The 26,212-nt window shown below is 39.2% G+C and overlaps 1 protein-coding gene across 1 annotated transcript in view; it reads left to right on the top strand.

The window, feature by feature from the left end:
* Nucleotides 1-26,212, top strand: part of DNAH6 (dynein axonemal heavy chain 6) — a 310,610-nt gene that overhangs the window by 96,840 nt on the left and 187,558 nt on the right. Inside the window, exons 18-25 of the mRNA XM_008063442.2 lie at nt 11,725-11,937; nt 12,642-12,734; nt 14,182-14,301; nt 16,167-16,347; nt 19,322-19,418; nt 21,614-21,833; nt 23,454-23,618; nt 23,704-23,817. Of these exons, the coding sequence (XP_008061633.1) occupies nt 11,725-11,937; nt 12,642-12,734; nt 14,182-14,301; nt 16,167-16,347; nt 19,322-19,418; nt 21,614-21,833; nt 23,454-23,618; nt 23,704-23,817 (1,203 nt within the window). The remainder of the gene's footprint in view (nt 1-11,724; nt 11,938-12,641; nt 12,735-14,181; nt 14,302-16,166; nt 16,348-19,321; nt 19,419-21,613; nt 21,834-23,453; nt 23,619-23,703; nt 23,818-26,212) is intronic.

Genomic DNA, 26,212 nt, shown 5'->3' with positions numbered 1-26,212 from the left:
GTTCTTTGAGAAATCATCACATGGCTTTCTGTAAAAGTTCAACTAGCATACATTCTCACCAACAGAGTAGAAGCATTCCCTTTTCTCTGCAGCTGTGCCAGCATCTGTTGTTTCTTGACTTCTAAATGATAGCCATCCTTACTGGAGTTAGGTGATATCTCACTGTGGTTTTGATTTGCATATCTCTAATTATTAATGAAGGTGAGCATATTTTCATTTGTATGTTGGCTGATTGTATATCATCATTTGAGAAGTATCTGTTCATGCCCTTTGCTCATTTTTTAATGTTTTTTTTTCTTTCGGTTTGTTTGAGTTGCTTGTAAATCCTGGATGTTAGCCTTTGTCAGATGTATAGCTTGCAAATATTTTTTCCCATTCCATGGGTTGTCTTGTTACTCTACTGATAGTTTCTTTTACTGTGCCAAAATCTTTTTAGTTTGTGAAAGTCCCACCTGTCTATTTTAACTTTTGTTGCACTTGCTTTTGAGGGCTTGGTCATGAATTCATTGCCTACTCTGATGTGCAGAAGAGTGTCCCTTATTCTTTCTTCTGGGATTCTTATAGTTTGAGGCTTTACATTTAAGTCCTTTTTCCGTTTTGAGTTGATTTTTGTATATGGTGATAGGTAGGGGTCCAGTTTTATTATTTTACATGTGACTAGCCAGTCTTTCCAGCACCATTTGCTAAATATAATTGCCTTTCCCCAGAGTTTGTTATTGATGGTTTTGTTGAAAATGAATTGATTGAGAGATTGTGTTTTTCCAGATTCTTTGTCCTGTTCCGTTGGTCTATCTGACTATCTCTGTACCAATACTATGCTGTCTTGGTTACTGTATCCTTGTAATAAAGTCTGGAGGTATGATACCTCCAGCTTTGTTTCTTTTGCTGAAGATTGCTTTGCCTGTTTGTGCCTTTTTTTTTTTTTTTTGCTTTCATATGAATTTCTGTATTTTCTTTTCTAGATCTATGAAAAATAATGTTGGCAATTTGATAGGTATTGCACTGAATCTGTGAGACTGCCTTGGGTAGGATGGGCATCTTGACAATATTGATTCTCCCAATTCATGAGCATGGGCATTTTTTCCATTTGTTTGTGTCATCCTTGATTTCTTTGAGTAGTGTTTTGTAGTTCACATTGTGAAGGTCCTTCACTTTTCTGGTTAGGTGGATGCCACAGAAATTCTCAGTAAGATTCTAGCAAATTGCACCAAACAACACATTTCAAGAATCATCACCACAACCAGGCAGGCTTCATTCCCAGGATGAGAGCTCAACATTCACAAGACCATAGTATAATTCAGCACATTAACAAGTGTAAAGCCAAAAACTACATGATTATCCCATTAGATACAGAAAAAACATTTGATAAAATCCAGCATTCCTTCTTGATAAAAACCCTTGAACACCTAGGCATTGGAGGAACTTTCCTCAAAACAATAAGAGCCATCTATGACTAACCTGCATTCAATATCATCACACTTAATGGGCAGAAGCTGGAAGCATTCTTCCTAAGAACTGGAACAAGACAAGGATGCCCACCCTCACCCCTCCTATTCAGCATGGTACTAGAAGTCCTAGCCAAAGCAATCAGGCAAGAAAAGGGACTCAGAGGTAGCCAAAAAGGAAAAGAGGAAGTTATCCCTCTCTGTAGGTAATATTATTCTATACCTAGAAAACTCTTGATAATCTGTCAGAAATCTCACACTGACAAGTGACTTTTGGTAAAGTCTCGGGATACAAAATCCATGTGCAAAAGACAGCTGTATTTTTGTACACCAACAACAAGCAGGCTGAGAACCAAATAAAAATCCTATTCACAATAGCCACACACAAAAAAAATCTCAGTCTCTTAACAGGCATGTTTAGACTGTTCACATTTGAAGTCATTATTGACATTGTTGGAGTGAAGCTACCATTGTGCTAGCTGCTTTTTATTTATTTCATTTGTTCTGTTTCTTTTTCCCTCTTTGTGTGCTTTTTCTTAATTTATTTGCATATGTTTTATGATTCCATTTTTATCTTCACAATGAAATTGTTATTCATAACTCTTTTTAAACTATTTTTGTAGCTATCTCAGGCTTAAAATATAAAAGAAAATTTTTTTGAGTTGAGGGTCTCACTCCATCGTCCAGCCTGGAGTGCAGTGGCACACTTACAGCCACCAGCGTTGACCTGCTGGGCTCCTGTGATCCTTTCACCTCAGCCTTCCAAGTAGCTGGAACTACAGGCACGCACTACCACACCTGGCTAATTTTTTGATTTATTGTAGAGACAAGGTCTCACCAAGATCTTATGGGCTGGTCTCAAACCCACAGGCTCAGGCAGTTCATTCACCTTAGCCTCCCAAAAGCTGGGATTACAGGCTAAGCCATCAAGCCCAGCCAATATAATTTTTTAATTAGTCCAAATCAACCTTCAAATAATATTTTGCTGTTTCACCTGTAGTGTATAAAGATTTTATAATAGTATATTCTCAATTCCTCCACTCATCCTGTGTGCTAATGTTGTCATGCATTCTACATACACTATAAACACAATATATTTTACTATTTTTTAGTTATCTTTTAAAGCAATAAAAAATTTTTAAAAATGAATTTTACTTTACTTTCATTCCATTTCCAGTGTTCTTCATTGCTTTGTATGGATCTAAGTGTCTGACTCATGGCATGTTCATTCTACCTGAAGAACTTCCTTTGGTAATGCTTATAGAGTAGGTATGCCAATTCCCTCAGTTTTTATTTTGGGAAAGTTTATTCTTTGTTTTTTGAATAATTTCACTGGGTATATAATTCTGAGTCAACAGGTTCTGGTTTTGTTTTTTTTCAGCAATGTAAAGGTATTCTTTTATTATCTTCTTACTTGCATGATTTCTGCAAAGTCTGCTGTGATTCTGACTATCCTTATTCTTCTATATTTAATGTATCTTGTTTGGCTGGCTGCCTTCAAGACTTTCTCTTTGTCTTGATTTTTAGAAGATTGAAGTCTGGTGTGCCTAGGTGTGTGTTGCTGTTTACTGTTTGTATTTGTTCTGCTTGGTGTTCTCTGAGTTTTTTAGATCTGTGCTTTGGTGTTTGCTTTTAATTTTGAAAAATTTGTAGCCATCTTCAAGCATTCTTTTGAGGCAGCTGGGAAGATGGCGGCAGAGCCAGCAGACTGTGCAAGTCCCTGTGTGAATGAGTGAGTGTATGGACGAATTTGTGTGTGTTTGTGTCTCTGTATAAGTAGGTGTGTGAGTAGCTGACTGAATAGGGACTTGGGAGCAAGTGGCCAGGGTTTTCCTTGTGAAGCAGGTGGTGCCAAAACTGCTCTGCTTGGACTCTAGCACTTCCCAGACACAGAAGCTGAGTGCTATTTTCTTAAATCAATGAAGCCCTTCGGGAAGAAGCTGCTGGTAGCAACTGCTGGTGCCAGGTTCTGCCCCACCACCATAGCACCAGGCTAGATGCTGGCAGTGAGGGCTGTAGAGGGAGTACAGTGAGGGAGCCTGAGGCAAAGTCCCACTGGAAACGATGAAACAGGCACTCCACCACCACCTGAAAACTGGGCAGGGAAGTACTTCAGCATGCTCACTGTGGAACAATAAAGCCTCTCCCTGTGACCACTGCATTAACTACTCTGAGACTGAGTGTGACCCAGAGGGAAGATTCCAAAAGCACAAACTTCAGAGCGACAGGATGAGTGCAGAATCTCAAGCATCCCACCCCCTAGCCTGACCCAGGCATGGGACAAAGGATGTAACCAGAAAAGGATAAGGGAGAATCCCCCAGGAGATCAGTGGTGAGTCCTGGGCTGACCCAACCCCTCCTTCCCAGCAGTCCTCTGAACTTCACACTCACATGGTTGGGGCAGGACTAAGAGGAATGAACCCAGGTGGCACCTGGTCAGCAGCCAGGATAGACCTCTACTCTGGGATAATCTTGACCGGAATGCCACCAACACTTGGAGAGGAAACAGTCCCACATCTACCCCCAAGAGGGGATCCCCCTGACCACACAAGAGTGGGAGGGGAGAACTGGTGACCCACCACCCCTCCTCTCCCTGTGGGCCATGTGCTGGGGAGATTGTTAATAAGCCCATAGTCCTGTAGGAGACAGCAGACAGGCTTACCTGTGAGCAGCTGAGAGGAATCATTACAGAACTTGTCACAAGAGAGTGCTTAGTGCCCCAAATTTTTTTAAATTTTTTTCTTCCTTTATTTATTGTTTTCTGTATGTGTGTATGTGTTTGAGTGTTCATTTCTTGGTTCTTCTTTTTTGTTCTTTTGTTTTTATTTAGTGTGTGTGCATGAATGTGTGTATGTGAGGGTTTAATTTGCATTCCCCTCTTTTTTCTTTCTTTTTTCTTCTTTTTCTCCCACCCCCCCCCCCCGTGTGTGTATGTGTTTGAGTGTTCATTTTTCATTTTTTGTTTTTTGTTCTTTTGTTTTTGTTTAGTGTGAATGTAGTGTGTGAGGGTTTCATTTAATTTCCCCCCCCTTTGTTTTCTTTCTTTCTTCTTTTATTTTTTAGTGTGTGTGTGTGTGTGTGTGTGTGTGTGTGTTTTCACATTAATTTTTTGGTTTTACTTTTTTGTACTTATTTTGTTTTGGTTTAGGGATTGTGTGTGACTGTGTGTGCGTGTGAGGGTTCAATTTGTATTCCCCCCACCCTTATCTGTGTTTTTTTCTTATTTATGTTCATTCTATTTAATTCTACTTTTCTCTGTTATCTTTATTTCTGTTACTTTATCTTGGATTCAGGGGGTGAACACATGCACCCATTGCATACTTATATAGGATGGTGGGGGGGAGTGGGTCTCAGGGATCCCATAACCCCAGTCAGTGAACATTGTGATTTGCAAGTGGTTTCTGAATCCTAGTTTCCCACCCTCCACCTTACTCAATTCTCAAAACTATAAGAGACAGCAAAGTTTCCCACCTCCAGTCCTGTTTCAAAATATAACAAATTTGGAGACCCTGATCAAGAAAGAATAGAGGACTGAGAAAACAACAGAATTGAAACCCCCTCCCACTACCACTAATAACAGTATTAAGGAGAAAAAAAAGAGATCTGTCACAAATGAGGAAAAATCAACAGAAGAACACAGGTAATTCTCAGAGGACCAAGGAGACAACACCTGAAAAATGAAACCTCAGAGCCCAAACAATGGATATCACCAACAATTGACCTCAGAATAAAACAGGAGTTAGGGAATGGATGGAAAGAGTGAATGAGATTCAAGAAAGACAAGATGCAACATGGAAAGAACTTGTAACAGAGATTTTGGCCATAAAAAACTTCATCCAGGAAATTAATAACAACATGACAAGCATGGAAAGCAGAATTAACCAAGGAGAAGAAAGAATCTCAGAGCTTAAAGACCAAAACATGGAATTAACCCAATCTGTTAAAAACATAGAAAGAAAACTCAGAAAGAAAAAACAAAGCCTCCAAGAGATGTGTGATTATATCAAGAGGACAAATTTACATCTGATTGGTATCCCAGAAGCAGAAAGAGAAATGGAGAACACCTTGGAACAACTATTCCAGAAGGTTATCTAAGAAAACTTTGCCCATCTCACCAGAGTTGCAACCATCTAAACACAAGAGACTCAGAGAACTCCTGCAAGACATCAAATGAGAAGACCAACACCTAGGCACATAATAATTTGTCTACACAAAGTAGGTAACAAAGAAAAAATCCTAAGGGCAGTGAGAAAGGTCAGACTACCTGCTGGGGAAGACCAATCAGAACAGCAGCAGACTTATCTGCATAAATACTACAAGTTAGAAGGTACTGGACTCTAATTTTCAAAGTTCTCAAAGATAAACCATTTCAACCAAGAATTTTCTACCCAGCCAAGGCTCAGCTTCATCAGCAATGGAGAATTAAAAGCCTTTCTAGACATCAAATCGCTAAGAGATTATGCTGCTTCCAGGCCAGCTCTACAGAAAACACTCAAGAAGGTATCAAGTACAGAAGAAGAAGAAAAAAAGAACAACCATGTTCTTTGCAAAAGTACAGGAAAACACAGAGCCAACAGAACATACAACACACCTGCAAAATTGAAAACACACACATATATTAACACAAAAGTTAAAAGAAAACAAAACAGCCTTATAAGAGCCTCATGACAGGGTAAACTCTCACATTTCAATAATCAGCATGAACGTCAATGAACTAAATGCACCACTGAAAAGACAATGGCAAACTGGATAAAAAAGCATGACGCAACAATATGCTGCCTCTAGGAGATATATCTCACTACAAAGGACACTTACAGACTTAAAGTTAGAAGAAAATAAATTTTAAGTGAACAGAAAACCAAAAAAAAGCAGGAGTCACAATTTTAATGTCAGACAAAACAACCTTCAAGCTATCAAAATTTTTAATAAGAAAAAAGGACACTACATGTGATAAAAGGTTCACTCCATCAACAAGAAATATCTATCCTAAACATATATATATCCAATACAGGAGCACCAGTGTTTATAAAGCAACTACTAAGTAAACTAAAAAATGATATTGCCTCTAACACTATCATAACTGGGGACTTAAATACTCCACTAAATTAATGATAGATCCTTAAGGAAAAAAATCAGCACGGAGATCCAGAACCTCAGAATTGATGCTTGACCAATTCCATGCTCATGGATGGGAAGACACTTGACATATAGATCACTCCACCCAACAACCAGAGAATATACACTCTACTCGTCACCACATGGAACATCCTCCAAGATCGATCATATCCTCAGCCATAAATCAAGCATAAACAAATTCCATAGGATCAAAACACTGCCATGCACCTTCTCAGACCACAATGGAATGCAAATAAACATCGCCACCTACAAGTTCTTCCCAAAACACACAAAGATATGGACAAAAACAGCATGATTCTGAACAACTCCTGGGTCAACACAGAAAAAGATTTTTGGAAACAAGTCAAAACAAAGAAACCTCTTACCAAAACCTCTGGGATGCCATAAAAACAGTGCTAAGAGAGGAATTTATAGCTCCATGCACACACATCAAGAAAATAGAAAGTTGACAAGTTAATAGCCTAACAAATCACCTAAGGGAACTGGAAAGGCAAGATCATCAAAACCTTAACTTAAGCAAAAGAATCCAGATCACCAAAGTAAAAACCCAAATATGGGATATAGGAGACAAAAATATCATAGAAACACTCAGTGAAACAAAAAGCTGGTTATTTGAAAGAATAAACAAGACTGATGGACCCCTAATCAGACTGACCATGAAAAAAAAGAGAAAAACACAAATAGAAATGCAAAAAAATCAAGTCACAACTGACCCCAACGAGACCTCACCTCTACAATAAAATCAAAAAATTAGCCGGGCGTGGTAGCGAGCACCTGTAATTCCAGCTACTCGTAAGGCTGAGGTGGAAGGATCGCCGGAGCCCACCAGGTCGAGGCTGCGGTGGCCGGGAGCGGTCACTGCACTCCAGTCTGGGCGACAGAGTAAGACTCCAACTCAAAAAAAAAAAAGAAAAGAAAAGAAATACAAAAGATTATCAGAGATTACTATGCACACCTATGGAAACAAACTCAAAAAACTAAATGTAACAGAAGACTTTCTGACATCACACAACCTCCCGAGTTTGAAACAAGAAGAAATTGGGACCCTAAATAGACCAATAGCAACCCAGGAAATTGACTCTGTCATAAGAAAACTACCTACCAAAAAAAAGTCCTGGGCCAGAAAGCTTTCAAGTGGAATTCTACAAAACAAACAAGGAATATCTGAAACCAATTCTATTGAAAGTATTCCAGACAACTGAGAAAGACAGAACTCTCCCCAAACCATTTTGGAGCTAACATCGCACTGATATCCCAACCAGGTAAAGATCCAACAAAGAAAGAGAACTACAGGCCAATATCCCTGATGAACAAAGATGTAAAAATTCTTAACAAGATTCTAGCAAATTGTATCCAAAACATCTCAAAAATTATTCACCATGACCAAATAGGCTTCATTTCTGGGAAACAGGACTGGTTCAACATCTGCAAGATCATAAATGTAATTAAATACATCAACAGATGTAAGGACAAAAACCACATGATTATATCATTAGACACAGAAAAAACTTTCAACAAATCCAGCATCCCTTCTTGATAAACATTCTTGAACACCCAGGAATAGAGGGAACATACCTCAAAACAGTAAGAACCATCTACGATGAACCCACAACCAACATATTGCTAAACAGAAATTAGCATTTCCCCTGAAACCAGAACAAGATAAGGCTGTTCACTTTAACCCCTCCTGTTCAACATAGTGTTGGAAGTCCTAGCTAGAGTAATCAGACAAGAAAAGGGGTTACCCAAATAGGAAAAGAGGGAGGTAAGTTATCCCTCTTTGCTGACAGTATGATTCTATAACTGAAAACCCAAGAGAATCTGTCAAAAAATCTCCTTGCACTGATAAAGGACTTTGGCAGAAATCTCAGGGTACAAAAACAAAAAAACATGCAAAAGACAGCCACATTTTTATAAACCAACAGCAAACAGGCAGAGAACCAAATAAAAAAAAGCACAATCTCATTCACAACAGCCACTACAAAAATGAAACACCTTGGCATCTTCCTAACCAGAGAAGTCAAAGATCTTTACAATGAAAACTACAAAACACTGCTCAAAGAGATTCAAGAAAACACAAACAAATGGAAAAATATGCTCATGGATTGGAAGGATCCATATTGTTAAGATGTCCATCCTACCAAAGGCAATCTACAGATTCAATGCAATACCCATTAAATTAGCAACATCATTCCTCTCAAACCTGGAAACAACAATACAGGAATTCATAAAGAAACATAAATGACCACAAATAATCAAAACAGACCTCAGCAAAAGCAACAAAGCAGGAAGTATCACACTTCCAGACTTTAAACTTTATTATAAGGCTACGACAATCAAAATAGGCTAATATTGGTAAAAGAAAAGGCATTTAGACCAATGGACCAGGATAGAGATTCTGGAAGCAAAACCTCAATTTCTCAACCAACTCATCTTCAGCAAAGCCTCCACCAACACCCACTGGGGAGATGAGAACCTACTCAGTAAATGGTTCTGGGAAAACTGGCTGACCACATGCAAGAGAATGAAACAGGACCCCTACCTATCACCACATATAAAAATCAACTTCTAAATGAATCAAAGACCTAAATGTAAAACCTCAAACTGTAAGAATCTTAGAAAGTGCACAAGACACCCTTACAGAAATTGGAATAGGCAGCCAATTCCTGATCAAAACCCTGAAAGCCCATATCATAAGCTATAAGATAGACAAGTGGGAACTTACCTAACTGAAAAGCTTCTGCAAAGCAAAAGAAACCATAAGAGAGTGGGGATACAACCCACAGAATAGGAAACAAACATTTGTATGTCTGACAAAGGCCTACTAACATCCAGGATCTAGAAGGAACTCAAATGTGCCAAAAGGAAAAAAAACAACAACAAAACAAAACCAATAGCCCTATTAAAAAATGGACAGAGTTGGGGGGGTAGTAAAAAAAAAGGACAAAAGATATGAACAGACACTTCTCAAAAGAAGACATATGAGCAGCCAACAGATACATGAAAAAATGCTCAGCCTCACTTATCAGAGAAATGCAAATCAAAACCACACTGAGATACTACCTAACCCCAGTCAGGATGGTTATCATCAATTACTCAAAAAACAACAGATGCTGGAGAGGATGCAGGGAAAAGGGAACACTTCTACACTGTTGGTGGGAGTGTAAATTAGTACAACCTCTGTGGAAAACAGTGTTTTCTAAAAGAAACACTAAAAGATCTGAAAATCGACCTTTTGTAGGATGCAGCAATTCCCCTTCTGGGAATACACCCAGAGGAACTCAAATCATCCTACAAATAAGATACCTGCACACACCTGTTTACTACAGCACTATTCACAATAGCAAAAACATGGAACCAACCATGCTGTCCACTGAAAAGGATTGGATAAAAAAAATGTGGTACCCATACACGATAGACTATTACACAGTCATAAAGAAGGACAAACATACGAACTTTGTAGCCACTTGGATGGATTTAGAGCCTATCATACTCAGTGATCTATAATAGAAACAAAGAACTGAGTACTACATGTTCTCACTCATAAGTGAATCCTGAACATTTATCATAATACTACAAGAAAGGGATTGGCAGCAGCAGGACACTGCCAGGGGAAGCGGGGTGAGTCACATAACAACAATAACGATACCTGATCCCAAACCAAACAAAGTGAAATTAATGGGAAGGCCCAAACGTCACCTGTATGATGACCACTAATCCCGAATTGTACTCAATATCTTTAAAAAAAAAAAAAAAAAAAGCATTCTTTTTCTCTTGCTGTCGTTTTATTTACAGCATTTTTGTTTTATTTTTAACTATACTTTTTTTTATCTCTTGCCATTTCCCAACTAATCTTGCACGTTACCTACCTCTTCCATTAGATTCTTTAGCATGCTAATTATAGTCATACTAAATTCTCTATTGACAGCATCTGTGTCAGTCTGAGTCCACTTCTGATCATTGTCTCTTAGATATGTGGTTTTCCTTGCCTCAAGTTTTTGGTGAACACCATGTATCTTATATAATAAAGCAAATACTGAGGTAATGGATGTTTATGCTTGGAGATGAGCATAACTTTTCTGCTAGTGGCTTTCTGTGTGGCATACTGTGTTCAATCTAGTTAGGAACTGGACTAAGTTTTAGAACTGATGTTGTGGTTACACTAAGTGCACCATAGGTGTTTTTCTACTGATACCTTCCGTTAAGGGTTTAGGTGGGTTTACCAAAGGTTATTACTTTTTCCACTTCAGTTTCCCCCTGACCTTGAATCTTCTCTTTGTATTGTGCCCCACTGAGAATCTCTCTTGAAGCTTCCCACTCTCTTGAAGCTTCCACTGTTATCTCCCTACTTAATACTTATTAGCCTGGTGGGAATGGTGAGGAGGCTTTATCTTAGCGAGTCATTGTGTTTCTTGCCTTCAGAATTCTGATTCCCCAGGGGCTTCTGATTCCCCTCCTCCGCTTTTGAGTCTAACCTGTATTTCTGTCCCTGCCCCAGGATAGACTCTTTTTTCCCCTCATGTTCCATTTCTCCAGTTATATGCAGACATGTGCAGTGAGTTATATCACCAGCGCCTTAAGGTGACAAGGTGTGTTGCTTTTTTCTCTGCACATCAGGGGTTTTGTTTGACGGAGGAGCTAAGGGGAGATCAGTCAGTTAGAGTTACCATCATGATTACTGTTTCCCTCCCTAAGCCCGACCATAAGGGAAGCTTTCTTAGGATTCTTTACCATCTTTCCCATCAACACCCTTACATTCGTAGGCCCAGGGATTTTACGTTCTCATGCTATCGCCCACTCAGTCGTTAGCAATTTATTTTTAAAATTTAGCCGAATGTTCTTACTAGCAGACATGACATCCCAAGAAATCTGCCCTAGGTAAGAAATTTCTCAGTTACTGTTTCTTCCTGTGCAGAAACCTATGGCTGTTAGTTTCTACCCAAATTTTGAGTCAATTGCAAACTCAATATTCTGAGGAGTTCAATAAAAACCATTCATCTGCAGTTTGTCCAGATTTTTCTTTGTTGTCATAGTGTTAGTGGTGTTCCTTACAGCTCTCTGCATTCGCAAATTGAAACCAGAAGCCTTGGATTACTTTTTTAAGATAAAAAGCACGGTGCCTCTGAAAGCATTTGTCTTCCAGCTTCCAATTATCATTGACTTGAGGAACCCAACTTTGAAGGCGAGACATTGGGCAGCCATTGAACAGACAGTTGATGCCAGCCTGGTGGATGCTGAAATTCCCTTAACCTTGGAGAGGCTCTCCGAGTTGCATATTTTTGACTTTGCTCAAGAAATCCAGGACATATCTGGACAGGCTTCTGGAGAAGCTGCCTTAGAAATACTTCTTAAAAAGGTAAATCTGGGAAATGTATATTTGTATCAAAAAATGTTTATTCTGAAAATCAGGGAATGTAAAGGTTTTCAGATTCAACATGAAGAAAGTCAACTTTTGGCTATCTGGGTATATTTTTCAACATTACAGCTTTCACTTATTACAAGCTGTTTTTTTATACTTGTTTTTCATCATTATTGTTATCAGCTCTATACATCTCTTTCTGTTTAGCCTAGAGCCCAACAGGAGCTTTATGGCAACAGAGTTTGAAGTATGATGCTTAGATAAAGAATCACATATAAAGAGAGATATTTTAAACCAAAATGTATGACTTTCCAAACTACCAGAGAAATCTAACTGTTAAATGCTTCAAAAGACGTTGAGAAGATCTTCTTTCTTCAGACAGTACTTTCTGACCCTAAAAATACATGCACACCTGCCAATCACCTGCATAAAAAGAATTTTTTCTTTTAGTAAAAGCATAATATGAAAGGGAATACTCATTGAAGTATCACAAGTTGTTTATATATATTAACCATGGATTTTCCAATGAAAATTAACCAAATTAGTGCCATCTAACCAAGAATAGAATTTTTTAAATTTAAGGACAATAAAGAGGAAAATGGGATAATGATGGAGTTTTTACTTATTTCATTCTACATGCATTTATTGAGTACCTAAATGTAAGTGAATGTAAAGGTCCTTAAGAAATGAATTGTTTTTAGGTGGAGGATTCTTGGAAAACAACTGAATTTACCATTCTCCCTCATCGTGACTCCAAAGATGTTTTTATCCTGGGTGGCACAGATGACATACAGGTGGGTGACTGGATTACTGAAAACTTTTGGTAAAGGTTATAGCCACGCTTAGTCCTAAATCTTCTGCAAGAAATTATAATGAGGAAATAAAATATGAGAATCACTAAATAAGAAAAAAATCTCATTGGGAAAGAAAGAAAAGAATATGGATAATTGATATGAATACTTGTACATGAAATATTTAGTAAAGCAATAAAAATGGTGTATATATGTATATATGTGAGTGTCTGTGTGTGTGTCTGTGTGTGTGTGTGTGTGTGTGTGTGTGTGTGTGTGTTTGTGTGTGTTGTAATCTTATAGTTGGTAACTATTGAGTAATTTAGAAATGCAGAGGGATCAGAGAATTCTTCCTAGACCAGGTATGAGAAGCTAGACCTTAAAAGATTAGATGAGATTTGTTAGACATAGAAAATAATAAAAAGCATTTACCCATTCAAACAAGGCAAAGAAACATGAATGAGCATTTCATGTTTATAGTACACTGAGAAGCTAAATTCACTTGAATTTTTTGAGATTAAGAGAAGATGGCCATGCACTAGCAACCACAAAAGAAGATAAACCTAACCCATGTGTTTGGAATATTCTTGGTCACTTAAAATCTGAAGGCACATTTGTTTAGCAAAGGGAGCCAGGTCATGTAGCCCAACTTAAAAGGCAAAACCCTGACCTTGTGGGGTGTACCCAGACCAGAACTGGAGATGAAATGGATTTTCTAGACGTAGGTTGAAAGAGCAAGACCAGACAGACTTTTGGGCAATGGATGTGAGAGCAGACCCAAAGAGAAGATCAGTCAGTCTAAGCTACATGGTACCAGGAGACAGGGTCTCTTCTCTCAAGACCTTTGTCATTGAAACAAACCATTAAGTCCTTCAGATTAACAGACACATTTTTTTAAAAGTTGTATGTTCTGTGAGGGTTACTGTTGTGTGAGAAGGAATTGTAAGGCAAAGAGATGGAGAGAAAATTGTCATAATTACTTGGAGGCCGATATGAATGAGTTCAGTTTTCTCTTCCTCGAGGTAATTGAGAGAAAGTTATAATCTATTGAACAGAAGACAGCTAATTTTGCAAGCAAAGGGTATTTTGAGAAACAAAGGCTGGCCTTTATGACCAAATTTGTAAGACAGTATCAGTTACATGACAGTGAGGGCAGAGAGTAGAAGAGAGGAGAAGATTTGTTGAACCAAACAAAAACTTGTGCCATTAATAATTAAAGGAACAGCAGAAATGTGGCGATCAGAAGTCCCCGGGTGGTATCTGAGAGAACATCATAGTGGGCTGTAAGCCACAGTGATGAAAATAAGGAGGAGAAATTGATGAACAGTAAGCAGTAGGTGGGGCTAAGCAATTAATTCAAAGAATTGGTCTTTAAGTGGACTCTTGAGATTAAATATCTGAAATGCTGCTGAGAGCACAATTACACAGAGTGCTCCCCCTTTCTTTAAAGGTCCTTCTTGATGATAGCACCATCAACATTGCAACCATTGCCTCATCACGTTACGTTGGTCCACTGAAAACGCGAGTGGACGAATGGCAAAAACAACTTGCGTTATTTAATCAAACACTGGTAAGTGAGGATAATTTAAATTCATGGGCTTGGAAAATCAGAGAGTCACAGGGACCTTGGAAATAATTTGTTCCATTATTTAAATATATATGGCTTCAGAATGTGAGATTCAATTATCAACAAGTTATGATTAGAATGTAAGGGAGAGCACATGTATTGAATTTTTCTTTACATACTTATACAGCTTCATGTTATTACCATCACCCTTGTACAGGTATACCTCAGTGATAGTGTGGGTTTGGTTGCAAACCACCAAAATAAAGCAAATATCACAATAAAGAAAGTCACATGATTTCTTTAGTTTTCTAGTACATATAAAAGTTATGTACTAAAAGTTAAAGTACTGTATTGTTTACACTATACTGTATTTTATTAAGTGTGCGATAGCACTACAATATATCTAAAAAGAATAATATATATACACCTTGATTTTAAAATACTTCGTCACTAACAAATTCTAACAATTATGTGAACCTTCAGTGACCCATAGTATTTTGACTGGTGGCAAGTCTTGCCTCATTGCTGATGGGTGGTTGCTAATGGTTGGGGTGGCAGGGGTAATTTCTTAAAATAAGGCAACAATAAAGTTTGTTATGGTCATGTATCTACTGGAAAACGCTCATTGTTGCCTGAAGTCTTCTTGAACCCCTTCTTTGGGTTACACATCTCCTCTTGATTTTATTCTACCTTAGATTATCTCATAGTCAAACAAACAAACAAACAAACAAACCACTTACAATGATCTCACTTTGTTCCCATCCAATCTCTTCCTTCAGATTTTTAGCTTGACTTAAGTATGTTTATGTTTCTATCTATTCTGGAACGAAAGTTATCTGTGAACTAATAAAGGCAGTAAGAGGGAAAAGATAATTGGTGCCTACTTTGTTTCAAAAAAAAGTTTTTTCAGGAATCTTTCCTCCACAATGAACACCACATTGTCTGATCCTTGTCTAGCCTTCTGGAGTGACAGCTGAGCCCAGTGAAAGGCGGGACTACAGATCAAAGTTAAGGGGCATTCTTTTTTTTTTTAACTTTTTTTTTTGGAGTTGGAGTCTCGCTCTGTCGCCCAGACTGGAGAGCAGTGGCATTCTTCATAGAGGTCTTGGTGAAGAGTAGGGGCCCTCCAGAGAATTATCTATTCAGAAAACGCAAGACCCAAGATGAACCAGAAAGTGGTTGTGACATTAGAGCGTAGGTGTAACTACCAAATCTAGAGTGAGAAGTGACAAGCTCTTTCACAGAAACTGGGCCCACACATGCAGTGGCAGGAGGCACCAGGAAAGGTAAAGTCTTCAGACTTTTAGTTTCTGACTCTGCATTTCTGATTTCTTTTATTATCAATGGTTGTCTCTAAAGGGAGGAGGAAATGCATCATTTTCTTCTTCCTCCCACTCTTCTATATTGACAACTTGTCCTGTTATATATAGGTTTTACTTTTTTTTTTTTTAAGATGAGGGAAGAATGTAGTCATCATTGAGATGAAAGAAAAAACAGTCTTTTTTCATGATGACCTTATATCCATTTGGAAATAGTCATTGAACTTGCCTCCTTCCCAACCACGCAGATTCCTTTAAGTAAGCATCTTGCTGCCTCCTGAATGTCTCCTGCAGGCATTTTAGTCATGTTTCTCTGGATCCATTCTGGTGACCACACAGTAGACTTATTATAACTCAGACTCAGCAAAGAGAGGGATGAAACCAGACAGGAGTGAGTCTTGGACCCTTCAAGGAATTTAATCCCAAAGGGCCATGAATCAACCCTCAAGGACAAAGATATAGTGATTCCCTCTGTAATGATTTTTTTTTAATGTAGCCATATGTCACATTATCATAAAAGATTTGATAATATCCATATTTTTCTCCTAGGAAGAGTGGCTGAACTGCCAGAGAAACTGGCTCTACCTAGAAAGTATTTTTAATGCCCCAGATATACAGAGGCAACTGCCAGCTGAGGCCAAGATGTTCCTTCAGGTGGACAAGTCATGGAAGGAAATCATGAGGAAGGTGAACTGGCTGCCCAACGCTCTTCGAGCTGCTACGCAACCAGGTATCAAACAAAATTTTTAAAAATAAGCAAAAAAAAGTCTCTCCATCCAATCATCTAAAATGTTTGTCACTTATGAGAATCTGATAACATGTGGTACATTCAACCCTCGATTCTGTTCAGCGTCGTTGACTGGGAGTATTTACATTTGACACTCTCGCTAAGCAATGTAAGTGGAACACTGGACTTTTAAACTATCACTGTTATCCCTCAGCTTAGTTTGTATTTTTAGAACATAAGAATCTGCTTTTCTTTTTCTTTTTTCTTTTTTTTAAAAGCAGGATTTATTGAAAGGACAGAAAATCTCCCAGAGTGGGAGAGGACCCTAAGGGTTGCCTGCTTTCTTGCTGTCTTGAATGTTGCTACAGGTATCAGAGATGTTTTCATCTCACAATTCTGATAAGACGTGCGTTTACACTCAGCTGATCTAATCTGTTAAAGCTCCTCCTCAGATTTATAGCCACAGAAATTTCCACACCTTATTTTTAATGAATTCTTTAAAACCATTTTAAAATATCATTTATTGCAATTCTGGTCTCGAGATTGGAATGTGTTTTGATGAGTTCCACGTCTGTGGAGGTGGAATCAAAGTCTTTCCGGGCATACATACATAGCTATTCAACTTCACGCTTTGTATCCAAGTCTTAGCAAGCTTACCCGTTATTCAGAAAATAGTGGCCTGTGGCCTCTACTGGCTAATATCCCCAGACAGCTTCCCTGCAGCTTGCTGGGCTATTTCCTTTGCTCAAATACTTTTACATAAGACAGAAACGGAAAGGGAAAATGACATGGAAAGATGGAACTGAAAACTGCCCGGGACTCTCAGAGGCTGCTTGCATCCCTTGGCTTGTAGCTCTCTCCCAGCCTCATGTCATGCCAACCTCTGCTTCTACCTTTACATCTCCTTCTCAGCTTTTGCCCTCCTGCCTCCCACGAATGCAGGCTGATGTGATGATCCAAGATAATTCCCCATTTCATGATCCTTAATTTAATCACACTTGCCAAGTTCCTTTTCCATGTACACTCACGTATTCACAAGTTTGGGGGATTAGGACGTGATCATCTGTTTTGTTTTCCTTTTTTAATTTGTATTTTAATTTTTATTGTGGGGTACAATTCAGGGTTAGGTATACAGATACTCATTGTGCAGTTATACTTGTTGATGGATGAGGTGTGCCTCCCACTTCCCCAGGCAGATATCAACTACTGTCAATCCCACCTCCCTGACCGCCCCCCACCCCCCGCAGCTTCCAGCGATTGTCAATCCTTTTCTTATAGCAATATGGTAGTTGTTCAGGGTCCACTTATGAGTGAGAACATGGGATACTCAGCTCTTTGTTTCTGTGAGAGATCACTCAGTATTATAAATTCTAATTCCATCCAGGTTGCTGCGAAGTTCATGATTTTGTTCTTCTTTATGTCTGCGTAATATTCCATTGTGTATATATGTACCACATTTTTTAAATCCAGTCCTCTTTTGATGGGCAGCATGGTTGGTTCCATATTCTTGCTATTGTGAACAAGGCTGCAATAAACATACGTATGCAGGTATCTTTTTTATAGAGTGATTTGAGTTCTCCCAGGTATATTCCCAGTAGGGGAATTGCGAGGTCATATGGAAGGCCAATTTTTAGAACTTTTAGGAATCGCTACACTGTTTTCCACAGAGGTTGTATTGGTTTACACTCCCACCAACAGTGTACAAGTGTTCCCTTCTCCCCGTATCCTCTCCAGCATCTGTCATTTTTTGAGTTATTGATGATGGCCATTCTGACCAGAGTTAGGTGGTATCTCAGTGTAGTTTTAATTTGCATCTCCTTGATGACTAGTGAGGCTGAACATTTTTTCAGGCACGATCATCTTTGAGGAGCCATTATTCTGCCTACCACATCCACTTAATTGTCGCGTCCAAATCTTTTGCTGCAAAAAACCAATATGTGTGATTACAGAGTGCTGTCCCAGTCCCAAGTAGACTTGTTATAAAATATAACTTTTGAAATTAAAAAATGTCTGATTCTAAAATACATCTGGCCCCAAGGATTTCAAATAAGAAGTACAGACTTGTATTTATCATTTAGATATATAGATAGAGTGATGAAGGAAAATAAAGCAGGACGAATGAGCAAGAAAGGGAGAGAGATGGAGAGAGGGAGAGGGAGGAAGAGAGGGAGACAGAAAGAGAGAGACCGAAGGCTTTTTTGATAAACCTGCAGGAAGGAGGGAGAGAGATATGTATGTGATCTAAGGAAGAACAGTTGGAGGAGGCAAGGAGAGCAAAGTCAAGACTCCTCTGGTGAGAGCATGCTTTTCATGCACAACTGTTAGCAAGGAAGCCAGTGTGGGTAGAGTGGAATGCACAAGGGGAAGGGCCTGAGGGTGAGGCCAGAGAGGTGAGTGTGCTTGGGTGGGGGACTGGGCATTGAATCGGGTCACCATTCCGTACAAGCCTGGGAGACCGTGGTCAAGATTGCAGATCTGATTCTGGGGCAGGTGGGGAAGTCAGCTCCCACAAAAGGCACTGAAACTATGAAGGGAAGTGAGATATGGATCTTTCTACTTAAGGAACTATCCCATTGCCCAATTTAAGTCTTTAGAGATGTCAGAGAACACAGAAAAGACACGAGTGTGAAAGTGACAGGGAATGGGCAGTACGTAAAGACTGGCTTTGTTTGGAGAGTCAAGGAAAAGCTATTTGGCTTCGGTTGTGCTTGCCTGGCCCTCAGAAAGTGGGGAGGCCAGCTAAAAATTAAATGCACTTGTTCAGACTTAGTGAATGTTAAAATTAATATTAAAGTTAGCTTATTATCAAAAGTAATAATTAAAATGATTAGCCAATCCCCAATTTCAATTTATTAGACTATTTATCAAATAATAACAAAGCTTTTCAAATGTCACTAACATATTTTACTTCCACTTAAAATTATGCTCTTTGTTTATTTTAGGCCAATTTTATCCATCTTTTTTTTTCAATGAACAGGGCTTCTAGAGACTTTTCAAAACAATAACGCATTACTCGACCAAATTCAGAAGTGTCTAGAGGCATATTTAGAATCAAAAAGAGTTATCTTTCCAAGGTAAGTTTATAAAGCAACACAAGATATTTTTAGCAGTTACAATTCTGAGTGAATTTGAGGTTATGATTATAACTTCAGAACATCAGGAAACCAGACAGAGAAACAAGCAAGATCTATGCTGATGAAAATTCCAGCTAGTATCTTGACAGGGGAAATGTAACTCTCAAGGACAAAGATATTAGTAAAAAGAAAGGGGTGGGGGATAAAGATATTAGTAAAGATTTAGATGGGTCAAGTATTTAAGATGCTGGAAAATTCTTAGTTGCAGCATTGTTTTACTGTTGAATGAGTGTGTGCACGTGCGTTGTGTATGTGTGTACAGATGTGTGCATGAAAGTTTAAGGAGACTTGTGTTGCCTGAGTACTCTTCCTTAAGTTACTTGGCAAGGACACACACTAAGCTCTTCAAGATGCATATGCTTGAGTAGTGTGACACCCACCCTTCTTCGCAGGCATAGAGGGTTAGCACACCTCTCTATATCCATCACCTTATCAATCAGTCCCAGGTGACCTGGCACATCATTTTGAAATGTGGAAATGATTGCAACTGTAGTCCTAACGCTCCAGCCAAAACCGAAAATGAAATAGTTACATTTTAATATCTAGTTACACTACTTGGACAAAGTTTGGTCAGGAACACAGAAGCCACCCTAGGTATTCAGAGTAAATGTTTCATACAGAGAATTAGAGGTTTTCACAGATGCTAGACAAAGAAGGGGAGAACTGAGAACCACTTTGAGGAAGGCTGGAAGTCCTGGCAGAGATCTTGGCTAAGACAAAGTCAGCTCCCTGCAGCATGAAAGAGGGCGATTGTCAGAAGGACACCTGTAAATTCAAGACAAAATCCCCCCCACCCCCACCCCAGTCTATCCATCCATCCATAATGGCTTCTCCTTCGATTCTACTTTCTTGGCCACGTGAGAGAGCATCCCATGGGCAAAATAGAATCTGAACTCTTACCGGAAAGAGATTCTGAGACATGTCATTCCAGCCTCTCCCTGATGCAGAGACATTACTCAGTTGACAACCAACAATCTAGGCCATTTACTGAATGTTGGTGTGTGTACTTAGTCCTTCATAGCATGAAGAGTTAGAAATAGGGACAGCAGTAAAAAGGACCCTTGAAATTTGAAAAATATATATATAATGAAATCCACTATCTTAACTTATAATTGCTCTAACCTGTTTATAGAATGATTGCCAGTGAGGATGATAAATGAAATTTCTTTGGAGTGATTTAGAGAGAGTGAGCATAATGCAGAAACTGTTTTACATGAAGACTGGCATTTAGAAGAATATTTTTAGTTAGCAAGAACAAGGATCAGCAATTTTTAAAAAATAAAAGGTCACACAGGAAATATGCAAGACTTTGCAGGCCGTGCAGTCTCTGCTGCATTTATTCAGTTCTGCTATCATAACACAAAAGGAGTTGGCAGACAGTATGTCTGCATGGCTGTGTGACAATTGAACTTTATTTACAAAAACAGGTGGCAGGCCAGATTTGGCCCATGGGGTGTCATTTACTAACCCCTGGTCTATAGCAAAATGGTCTTCTATGAGTTCACAATTTTATTTATCCATCCCACTGGTAATGACATTGAAATATATACAAAATGATTTTTTTTTCTTATAGGTATAGCCTCATATAGTATAGTTGAAAATTGTTATGTTGGCAAGATTGTATTCTGCCACCTTTCATAGTATCCCATGCTGCAGGGAATAGCATGTGCCTTTGGGTTAAGAGAATATTCCTCAGTGAACTTTCATAGAAAATAAGGTTCTTCTGCAACAGCTCACCCATCTATTACCTGTCCAACAAACGATGTATTGAACACCAGGTATGTGTGAGGCACTGAACTGGGTTCTAAGGAACACAAATAGCATACTGGCACTCAAGGAACCCGAAGCCTAGTAAGACGGATAGTGAGCAAGTAAGTATGATCACAAGAGCCAGAATGTTTACAGTATTTATGAAAAAATATCTATTATGTACCAGACATTAATTCTAGGCGTTTGAGATGCCACATGCCTGATCTTCATAGCAACCATTTAGAGATATGTGGCCTCTGATAACCCAGGACCAGTATAACTGGAGGTCCAAGAAATCCGTGGATAGAGAAGAGATGTGGCTGAGGGATTTATTCCTTACGCTTAGCTAAAATTTATTTATATTCTAAGGATGTTCTTGAATTCAGGTTTTACTTCCTGTCAAATGATGAGCTTCTGGAGATCCTGGCACAGACACGAAACCCCCAGGCTGTTCAGCCACACCTAAGGAAATGCTTCGACTCCATTTCAAGGCTCGAATTTGCTCTCATGACCCCCGCTGAAGGAAAAATCCCTGGTATCGACGGAGAGCCTGAAAAGGTTTATACTAATGACATTTTAGCGATGCTGTCACCAGAGGGAGAAAGGGTGAGGTGCTTTTTGTTTGTAATTCTATTGTTACTCTTCCAGGGTTGAGCCTAGTAGTCAATTCATTCTCGCTCTGAGCAAGCCAGGCACTCTGCTGGTTCAGCAGCCTCCTGGATAAACAAGATAAAATTCTTGCGTTCAGAGAGCTCAAAGTCTAGTGGAGAAACGGTCAAGCAATTAAAAAGCCCCACAGAAAATGCAACAACAGGGATGTACATTCTGTTCTTGGAAACAGATGGAGAACACTGGAACCATATCTTACTTGACTCTTCATAAGAGGCACAATAGTGACCTGGAAAAGAACCCCAGTTCTATTGCCAGGCCACCAAGATTTAAGTGTCACCCTTTAATCTCACCTATGAAATGGAGATTGGGAATAGTACCTGATTAGTGGAATAATCAGGGGTTACTATATGCAAATTACTTAGAGCAGTGCACAAGGAGCACTGGTTAGTCACTGGTGGCATCTCCAGGGCACTGTGCAATCCCTAGTATATGGGGAACACCAAGACAGTAAATGCTTTAGCAGGCTATGAGGAAACCAAGTGACTTCACAGAGGAGAGTTCTATGTGTGCATACACACACACACACACACACACACACACACACACACACACACAAGGAAGATGGAGTGTCTGCCATGAGGATGTGGAAGGGTAGAACATCCCAGACAGAGGAACTATACAGGAAAATGCCAAGAAAATGAGTCCAGTTAGAGGACAGTGGTGTATCTGTGGGAATAGCAAGAACCCATAAACATTTTTTTTCTCTCGACAGGGTCTCACTCTGTCACTCAGGCTGGAGTGTAGCAGCACGATCCCAGCTCACTGAAGCCTCTCATTCCCGGGCTTAAGGGATCCTCCTGCCTCAGCCTCCCCAGTAGCTAGGACTACAGGTGTGTGTCATGACACCAAGCTTTTTTTTTTTTCCTTTCATTTTTTTTTTTTTTTTGTAGAGATGAGGTCTTGCTTTGTTTCCCAGGCTGATCTCAAACTCCCGGGCTCAAGTGATTCTCTCTCTGTGGCCTCCAGAAGTACTGGGATTGCAGGTGTGAGTCACCATGCCTGGCCAAGAACCCATATACATTTTATGTGTCCTCTTGCAAAAGAATCTTCTCATCCCTGGTACAGAAAAAGAGAAAGGGGAAGAGCAAGGATAGAACCTTTGGGAAACATGAAATTTAAAGGAACGGTGGGAGAGGAAAAGGGACCAAAACAAGCAGGACAGACAGGCCACTGGAATTCTGAAAAATAAATGTGAGGACTGGAAAGTGTCCATTGGACTTTTCCATTGGAAGGACACAGGTCACCTTAATGAGAAGTGGGGTCAGAGCAAGCATCTGATGGTAGCAAGTATTAAAATAAAAACAAGTGAATAAGACCTTGGAGGGTGTAGAGACTTTTCTTTCAGGGAGCTGGCTCCAAGGGGAAGTCATAAAATAAAGCAATAAGTGAAGCAGGGGAAGACAGGCATAGAGTGAAACATCAGTAGACAGTTCCAATGCTTGTGGCAAGCTTTAGCATTAACATAGCTCAGGGTTGTTAGGTCTGGATGTACAGAAGATGTACAGCTTACAAAGTCCACACGAGCCATCTCGCCATTACTTGATCATCCCCTAGGTCAGCTTGGGAAAAGGCCTCAAGGCCCGAGGCAACGTGGAGGAATGGCTTGGCAAGGTGGAAGAAGCCATGTTCACGTCCTTGCGCCGCCTGTGCAAAGCTGCCATCGCTGACTATCAGGGCAAACCGAGGACAGACTGGGTGATTGCTGGCCACCCTTCTCAAGTAACTCACTCTCATTGAATTTCTGTCTCTAAATCCCCTTTTGGCGAGATGCGGCACGCACTCAAGGAAGATGTTTTTCCTGCAGGTTATCCTGACCATTTCTCAAATTATGTGGTGTCGTGATTTGACCGAATGTCTGGAAACAGAAGGCAGTAATCACGCCGAGGCCCTGGAAGCTTTTGAAAAAGAAAATTTCGAGGTGAGATATATGAGTGACATTGAATATATTGCCGTGCAAGGTGGTCTTAGGGGTTTTTATCAGCATGGTTAGGGCTAATTCACTTTATTTCAGAGAAATCTAATGCTCTGACATGACTTACAAAGCTTTGGGATTCCCACTAAAATTATTTGTGTTCAACTTTTCTTAGTGACACTGCCTTGGTGTTTGTGTAGTTTGCTACTTTTACTGGGAAATTGTATTTACTAGGTCCTCAATACCTCTCACAGAAGTTTATTCAGTCCAGGAAACCTCTAGGTCAGTGCCGTTTCTATTTCTAGGGTCTAGATGCACTCTTCTGCTAGTTTATAAAACTGCCAGGCAACTATCAATAAAACAGTAAATAACTATGAATCTAAATACCATCAAAAACTTTTTAGCTATAGCTGGGAAATGCTACTTTATAGCTAAGCTTAATCTAGCTTGTTAACAAATTTTTAGGTTAACAATACATAATTGTGAACAATAGGTACAAGGTTACACAACATATCCCTAGGACCTGTTCTTACATAACTGAAACCTTAAACTTGTGGAACGGCAGCTCCTCAATTGCCCCTCCCCAGTCCCTGTAACCACCATCCCACTCTTTTCCTACGAGCTTGACTATTTTAGATACCTCATATAAGTGAAACCATGCAGTACGTATCCTTTTGTGACTGGCTCGTTTCACTTACTGTATTCCTGATTTATCCGTGTTTTCACATATGATAGGATTTCTTTCTTTTTAAGGCTGAATAATGTTCCATCGTATGTATACACCTCATTTTCTTTATCTGTGCACCCACCGATGGACACATTGGTTGTCTCCTTATCTTAGCTGTCGTGAATAATGCTGCCATGAACACAGGGTGCTGATAACCTCCTCTGGAGCCTGACTTCGATGCTTTGGATATGTGCCCAGGATGGAATTGCTGGGTCACAGGGTAATTCCATTTTTTATTGTTTTGAGAAGCCAGCCTGTGATTTTCCATAATGGCAGTATCATTTTTACATTCCTACCAGCAGCAGCTAGGGTTCCCTTTTCTCCATATCCTGACCAGTGTTTGTTATCTTTTGTTTTTGTTTTTTAATAATAGTCATTCTAACAGTTGTGAGGTCACATCTCATTGTGGTTTGATTTGCATTTCCCTTGCTAGTAATAATGTCGAGCACCTTTTCATATACCTGTTGGTCACTCATATGTCTTCTCTGGAGAATTGTCTACTCAAGTCCTTTGCCCTCTAAAGAAAAAAAAATAGGTTACTTGGTTTTTTTCTATTGAATTATAGGAGAAATTAGACCCACACCTTACACCATACACAAAAATCAATTCAGAATGGATTGATTATTTAGATATAAGACCTGAAACTATAAAACTTCTAGAAGAAAACATAAGGGAAAATCTTTATGGCATTGACCTTGGCACTGATTTCTTAGACATAACACCAAAAGCACAAGCAACAAAAATAGATAAGTGGGATTACATCAAACTAAATAGCACTGTCACAACAAAGAAAACAAACAACAGAGTGAAAAGACAACCTCGGAGATTAAAAAAAAATTTGCAAACTGTATATCTGGTAAGGACCTAGGCCTCTTCTTTAACTCTAAATTTAATTCCACTTCTAAGCAACACCGCATTTTTAAAGATTTGCCCTTAAAATTCACCATAAAAGTGAGAAACAACTTTCTTAACATAAGAGAAAAATACTCTCATGAAATTCCTTTGAGGAATTCCTCAAAGGAATTTCATCTCCTGAGCCCCTGAAAAAAGAAATGACTCCCCAAAGAAAGCTCCATCGCCTTCTATATAGAGGTGGTTGGCCCAAGTAAAATTTCAGCACAGTAGTGCAAGACCCTCAGAGCCACTGATCTTCTTTGAGAAAGAGCGAATCATGTAGGCAAAAATTTAGCTGAATCATTCCAAAAATGTTTTTATTTCACCAGTCATTGGCTTGGTTAAAATGCTCAGGTTTTCGGGTTATTAATGGAAAAACTATCCCTTCAAATGAAAAGTAGCACTTTTAAACTAGAAATTGACCTTCCATATGATCCAGCAATTCCCCTATTGGGAATACACCCAGAGGAACTCAAATCATTCTACGAAAAAGATACCTGCACATGTATGTTTGTTGCAGCTTATTCACAATAGCAAAAACATGGAACCAACCGCGTTGCCCATCAAAGCTGGACTGAATTAAAAAACTGTGGTACATATATACATACACACAATAGAATATTATGCAGCCATAAAGAAGGACAAATATATGGACTTCACAACAACTTGGATGGATTTGGAGTTGATCATACTCAGTAATCTATCACAGAAACAAAGAACAGAGGACCATATGTTCTCACTCATAAGCAGACCTTGAACAATTATAATACTATAAGAAAG

This window comes from Carlito syrichta, unplaced genomic scaffold, assembly GCF_000164805.1.
Source record: "Carlito syrichta isolate Samal-C Ts95f unplaced genomic scaffold, Tarsius_syrichta-2.0.1 Scaffold306846, whole genome shotgun sequence".
In the NCBI taxonomy this organism is placed as follows: domain Eukaryota; kingdom Metazoa; phylum Chordata; class Mammalia; order Primates; family Tarsiidae; genus Carlito; species Carlito syrichta.
This window is presented reverse-complemented; position numbering and strand designations above follow the sequence as displayed.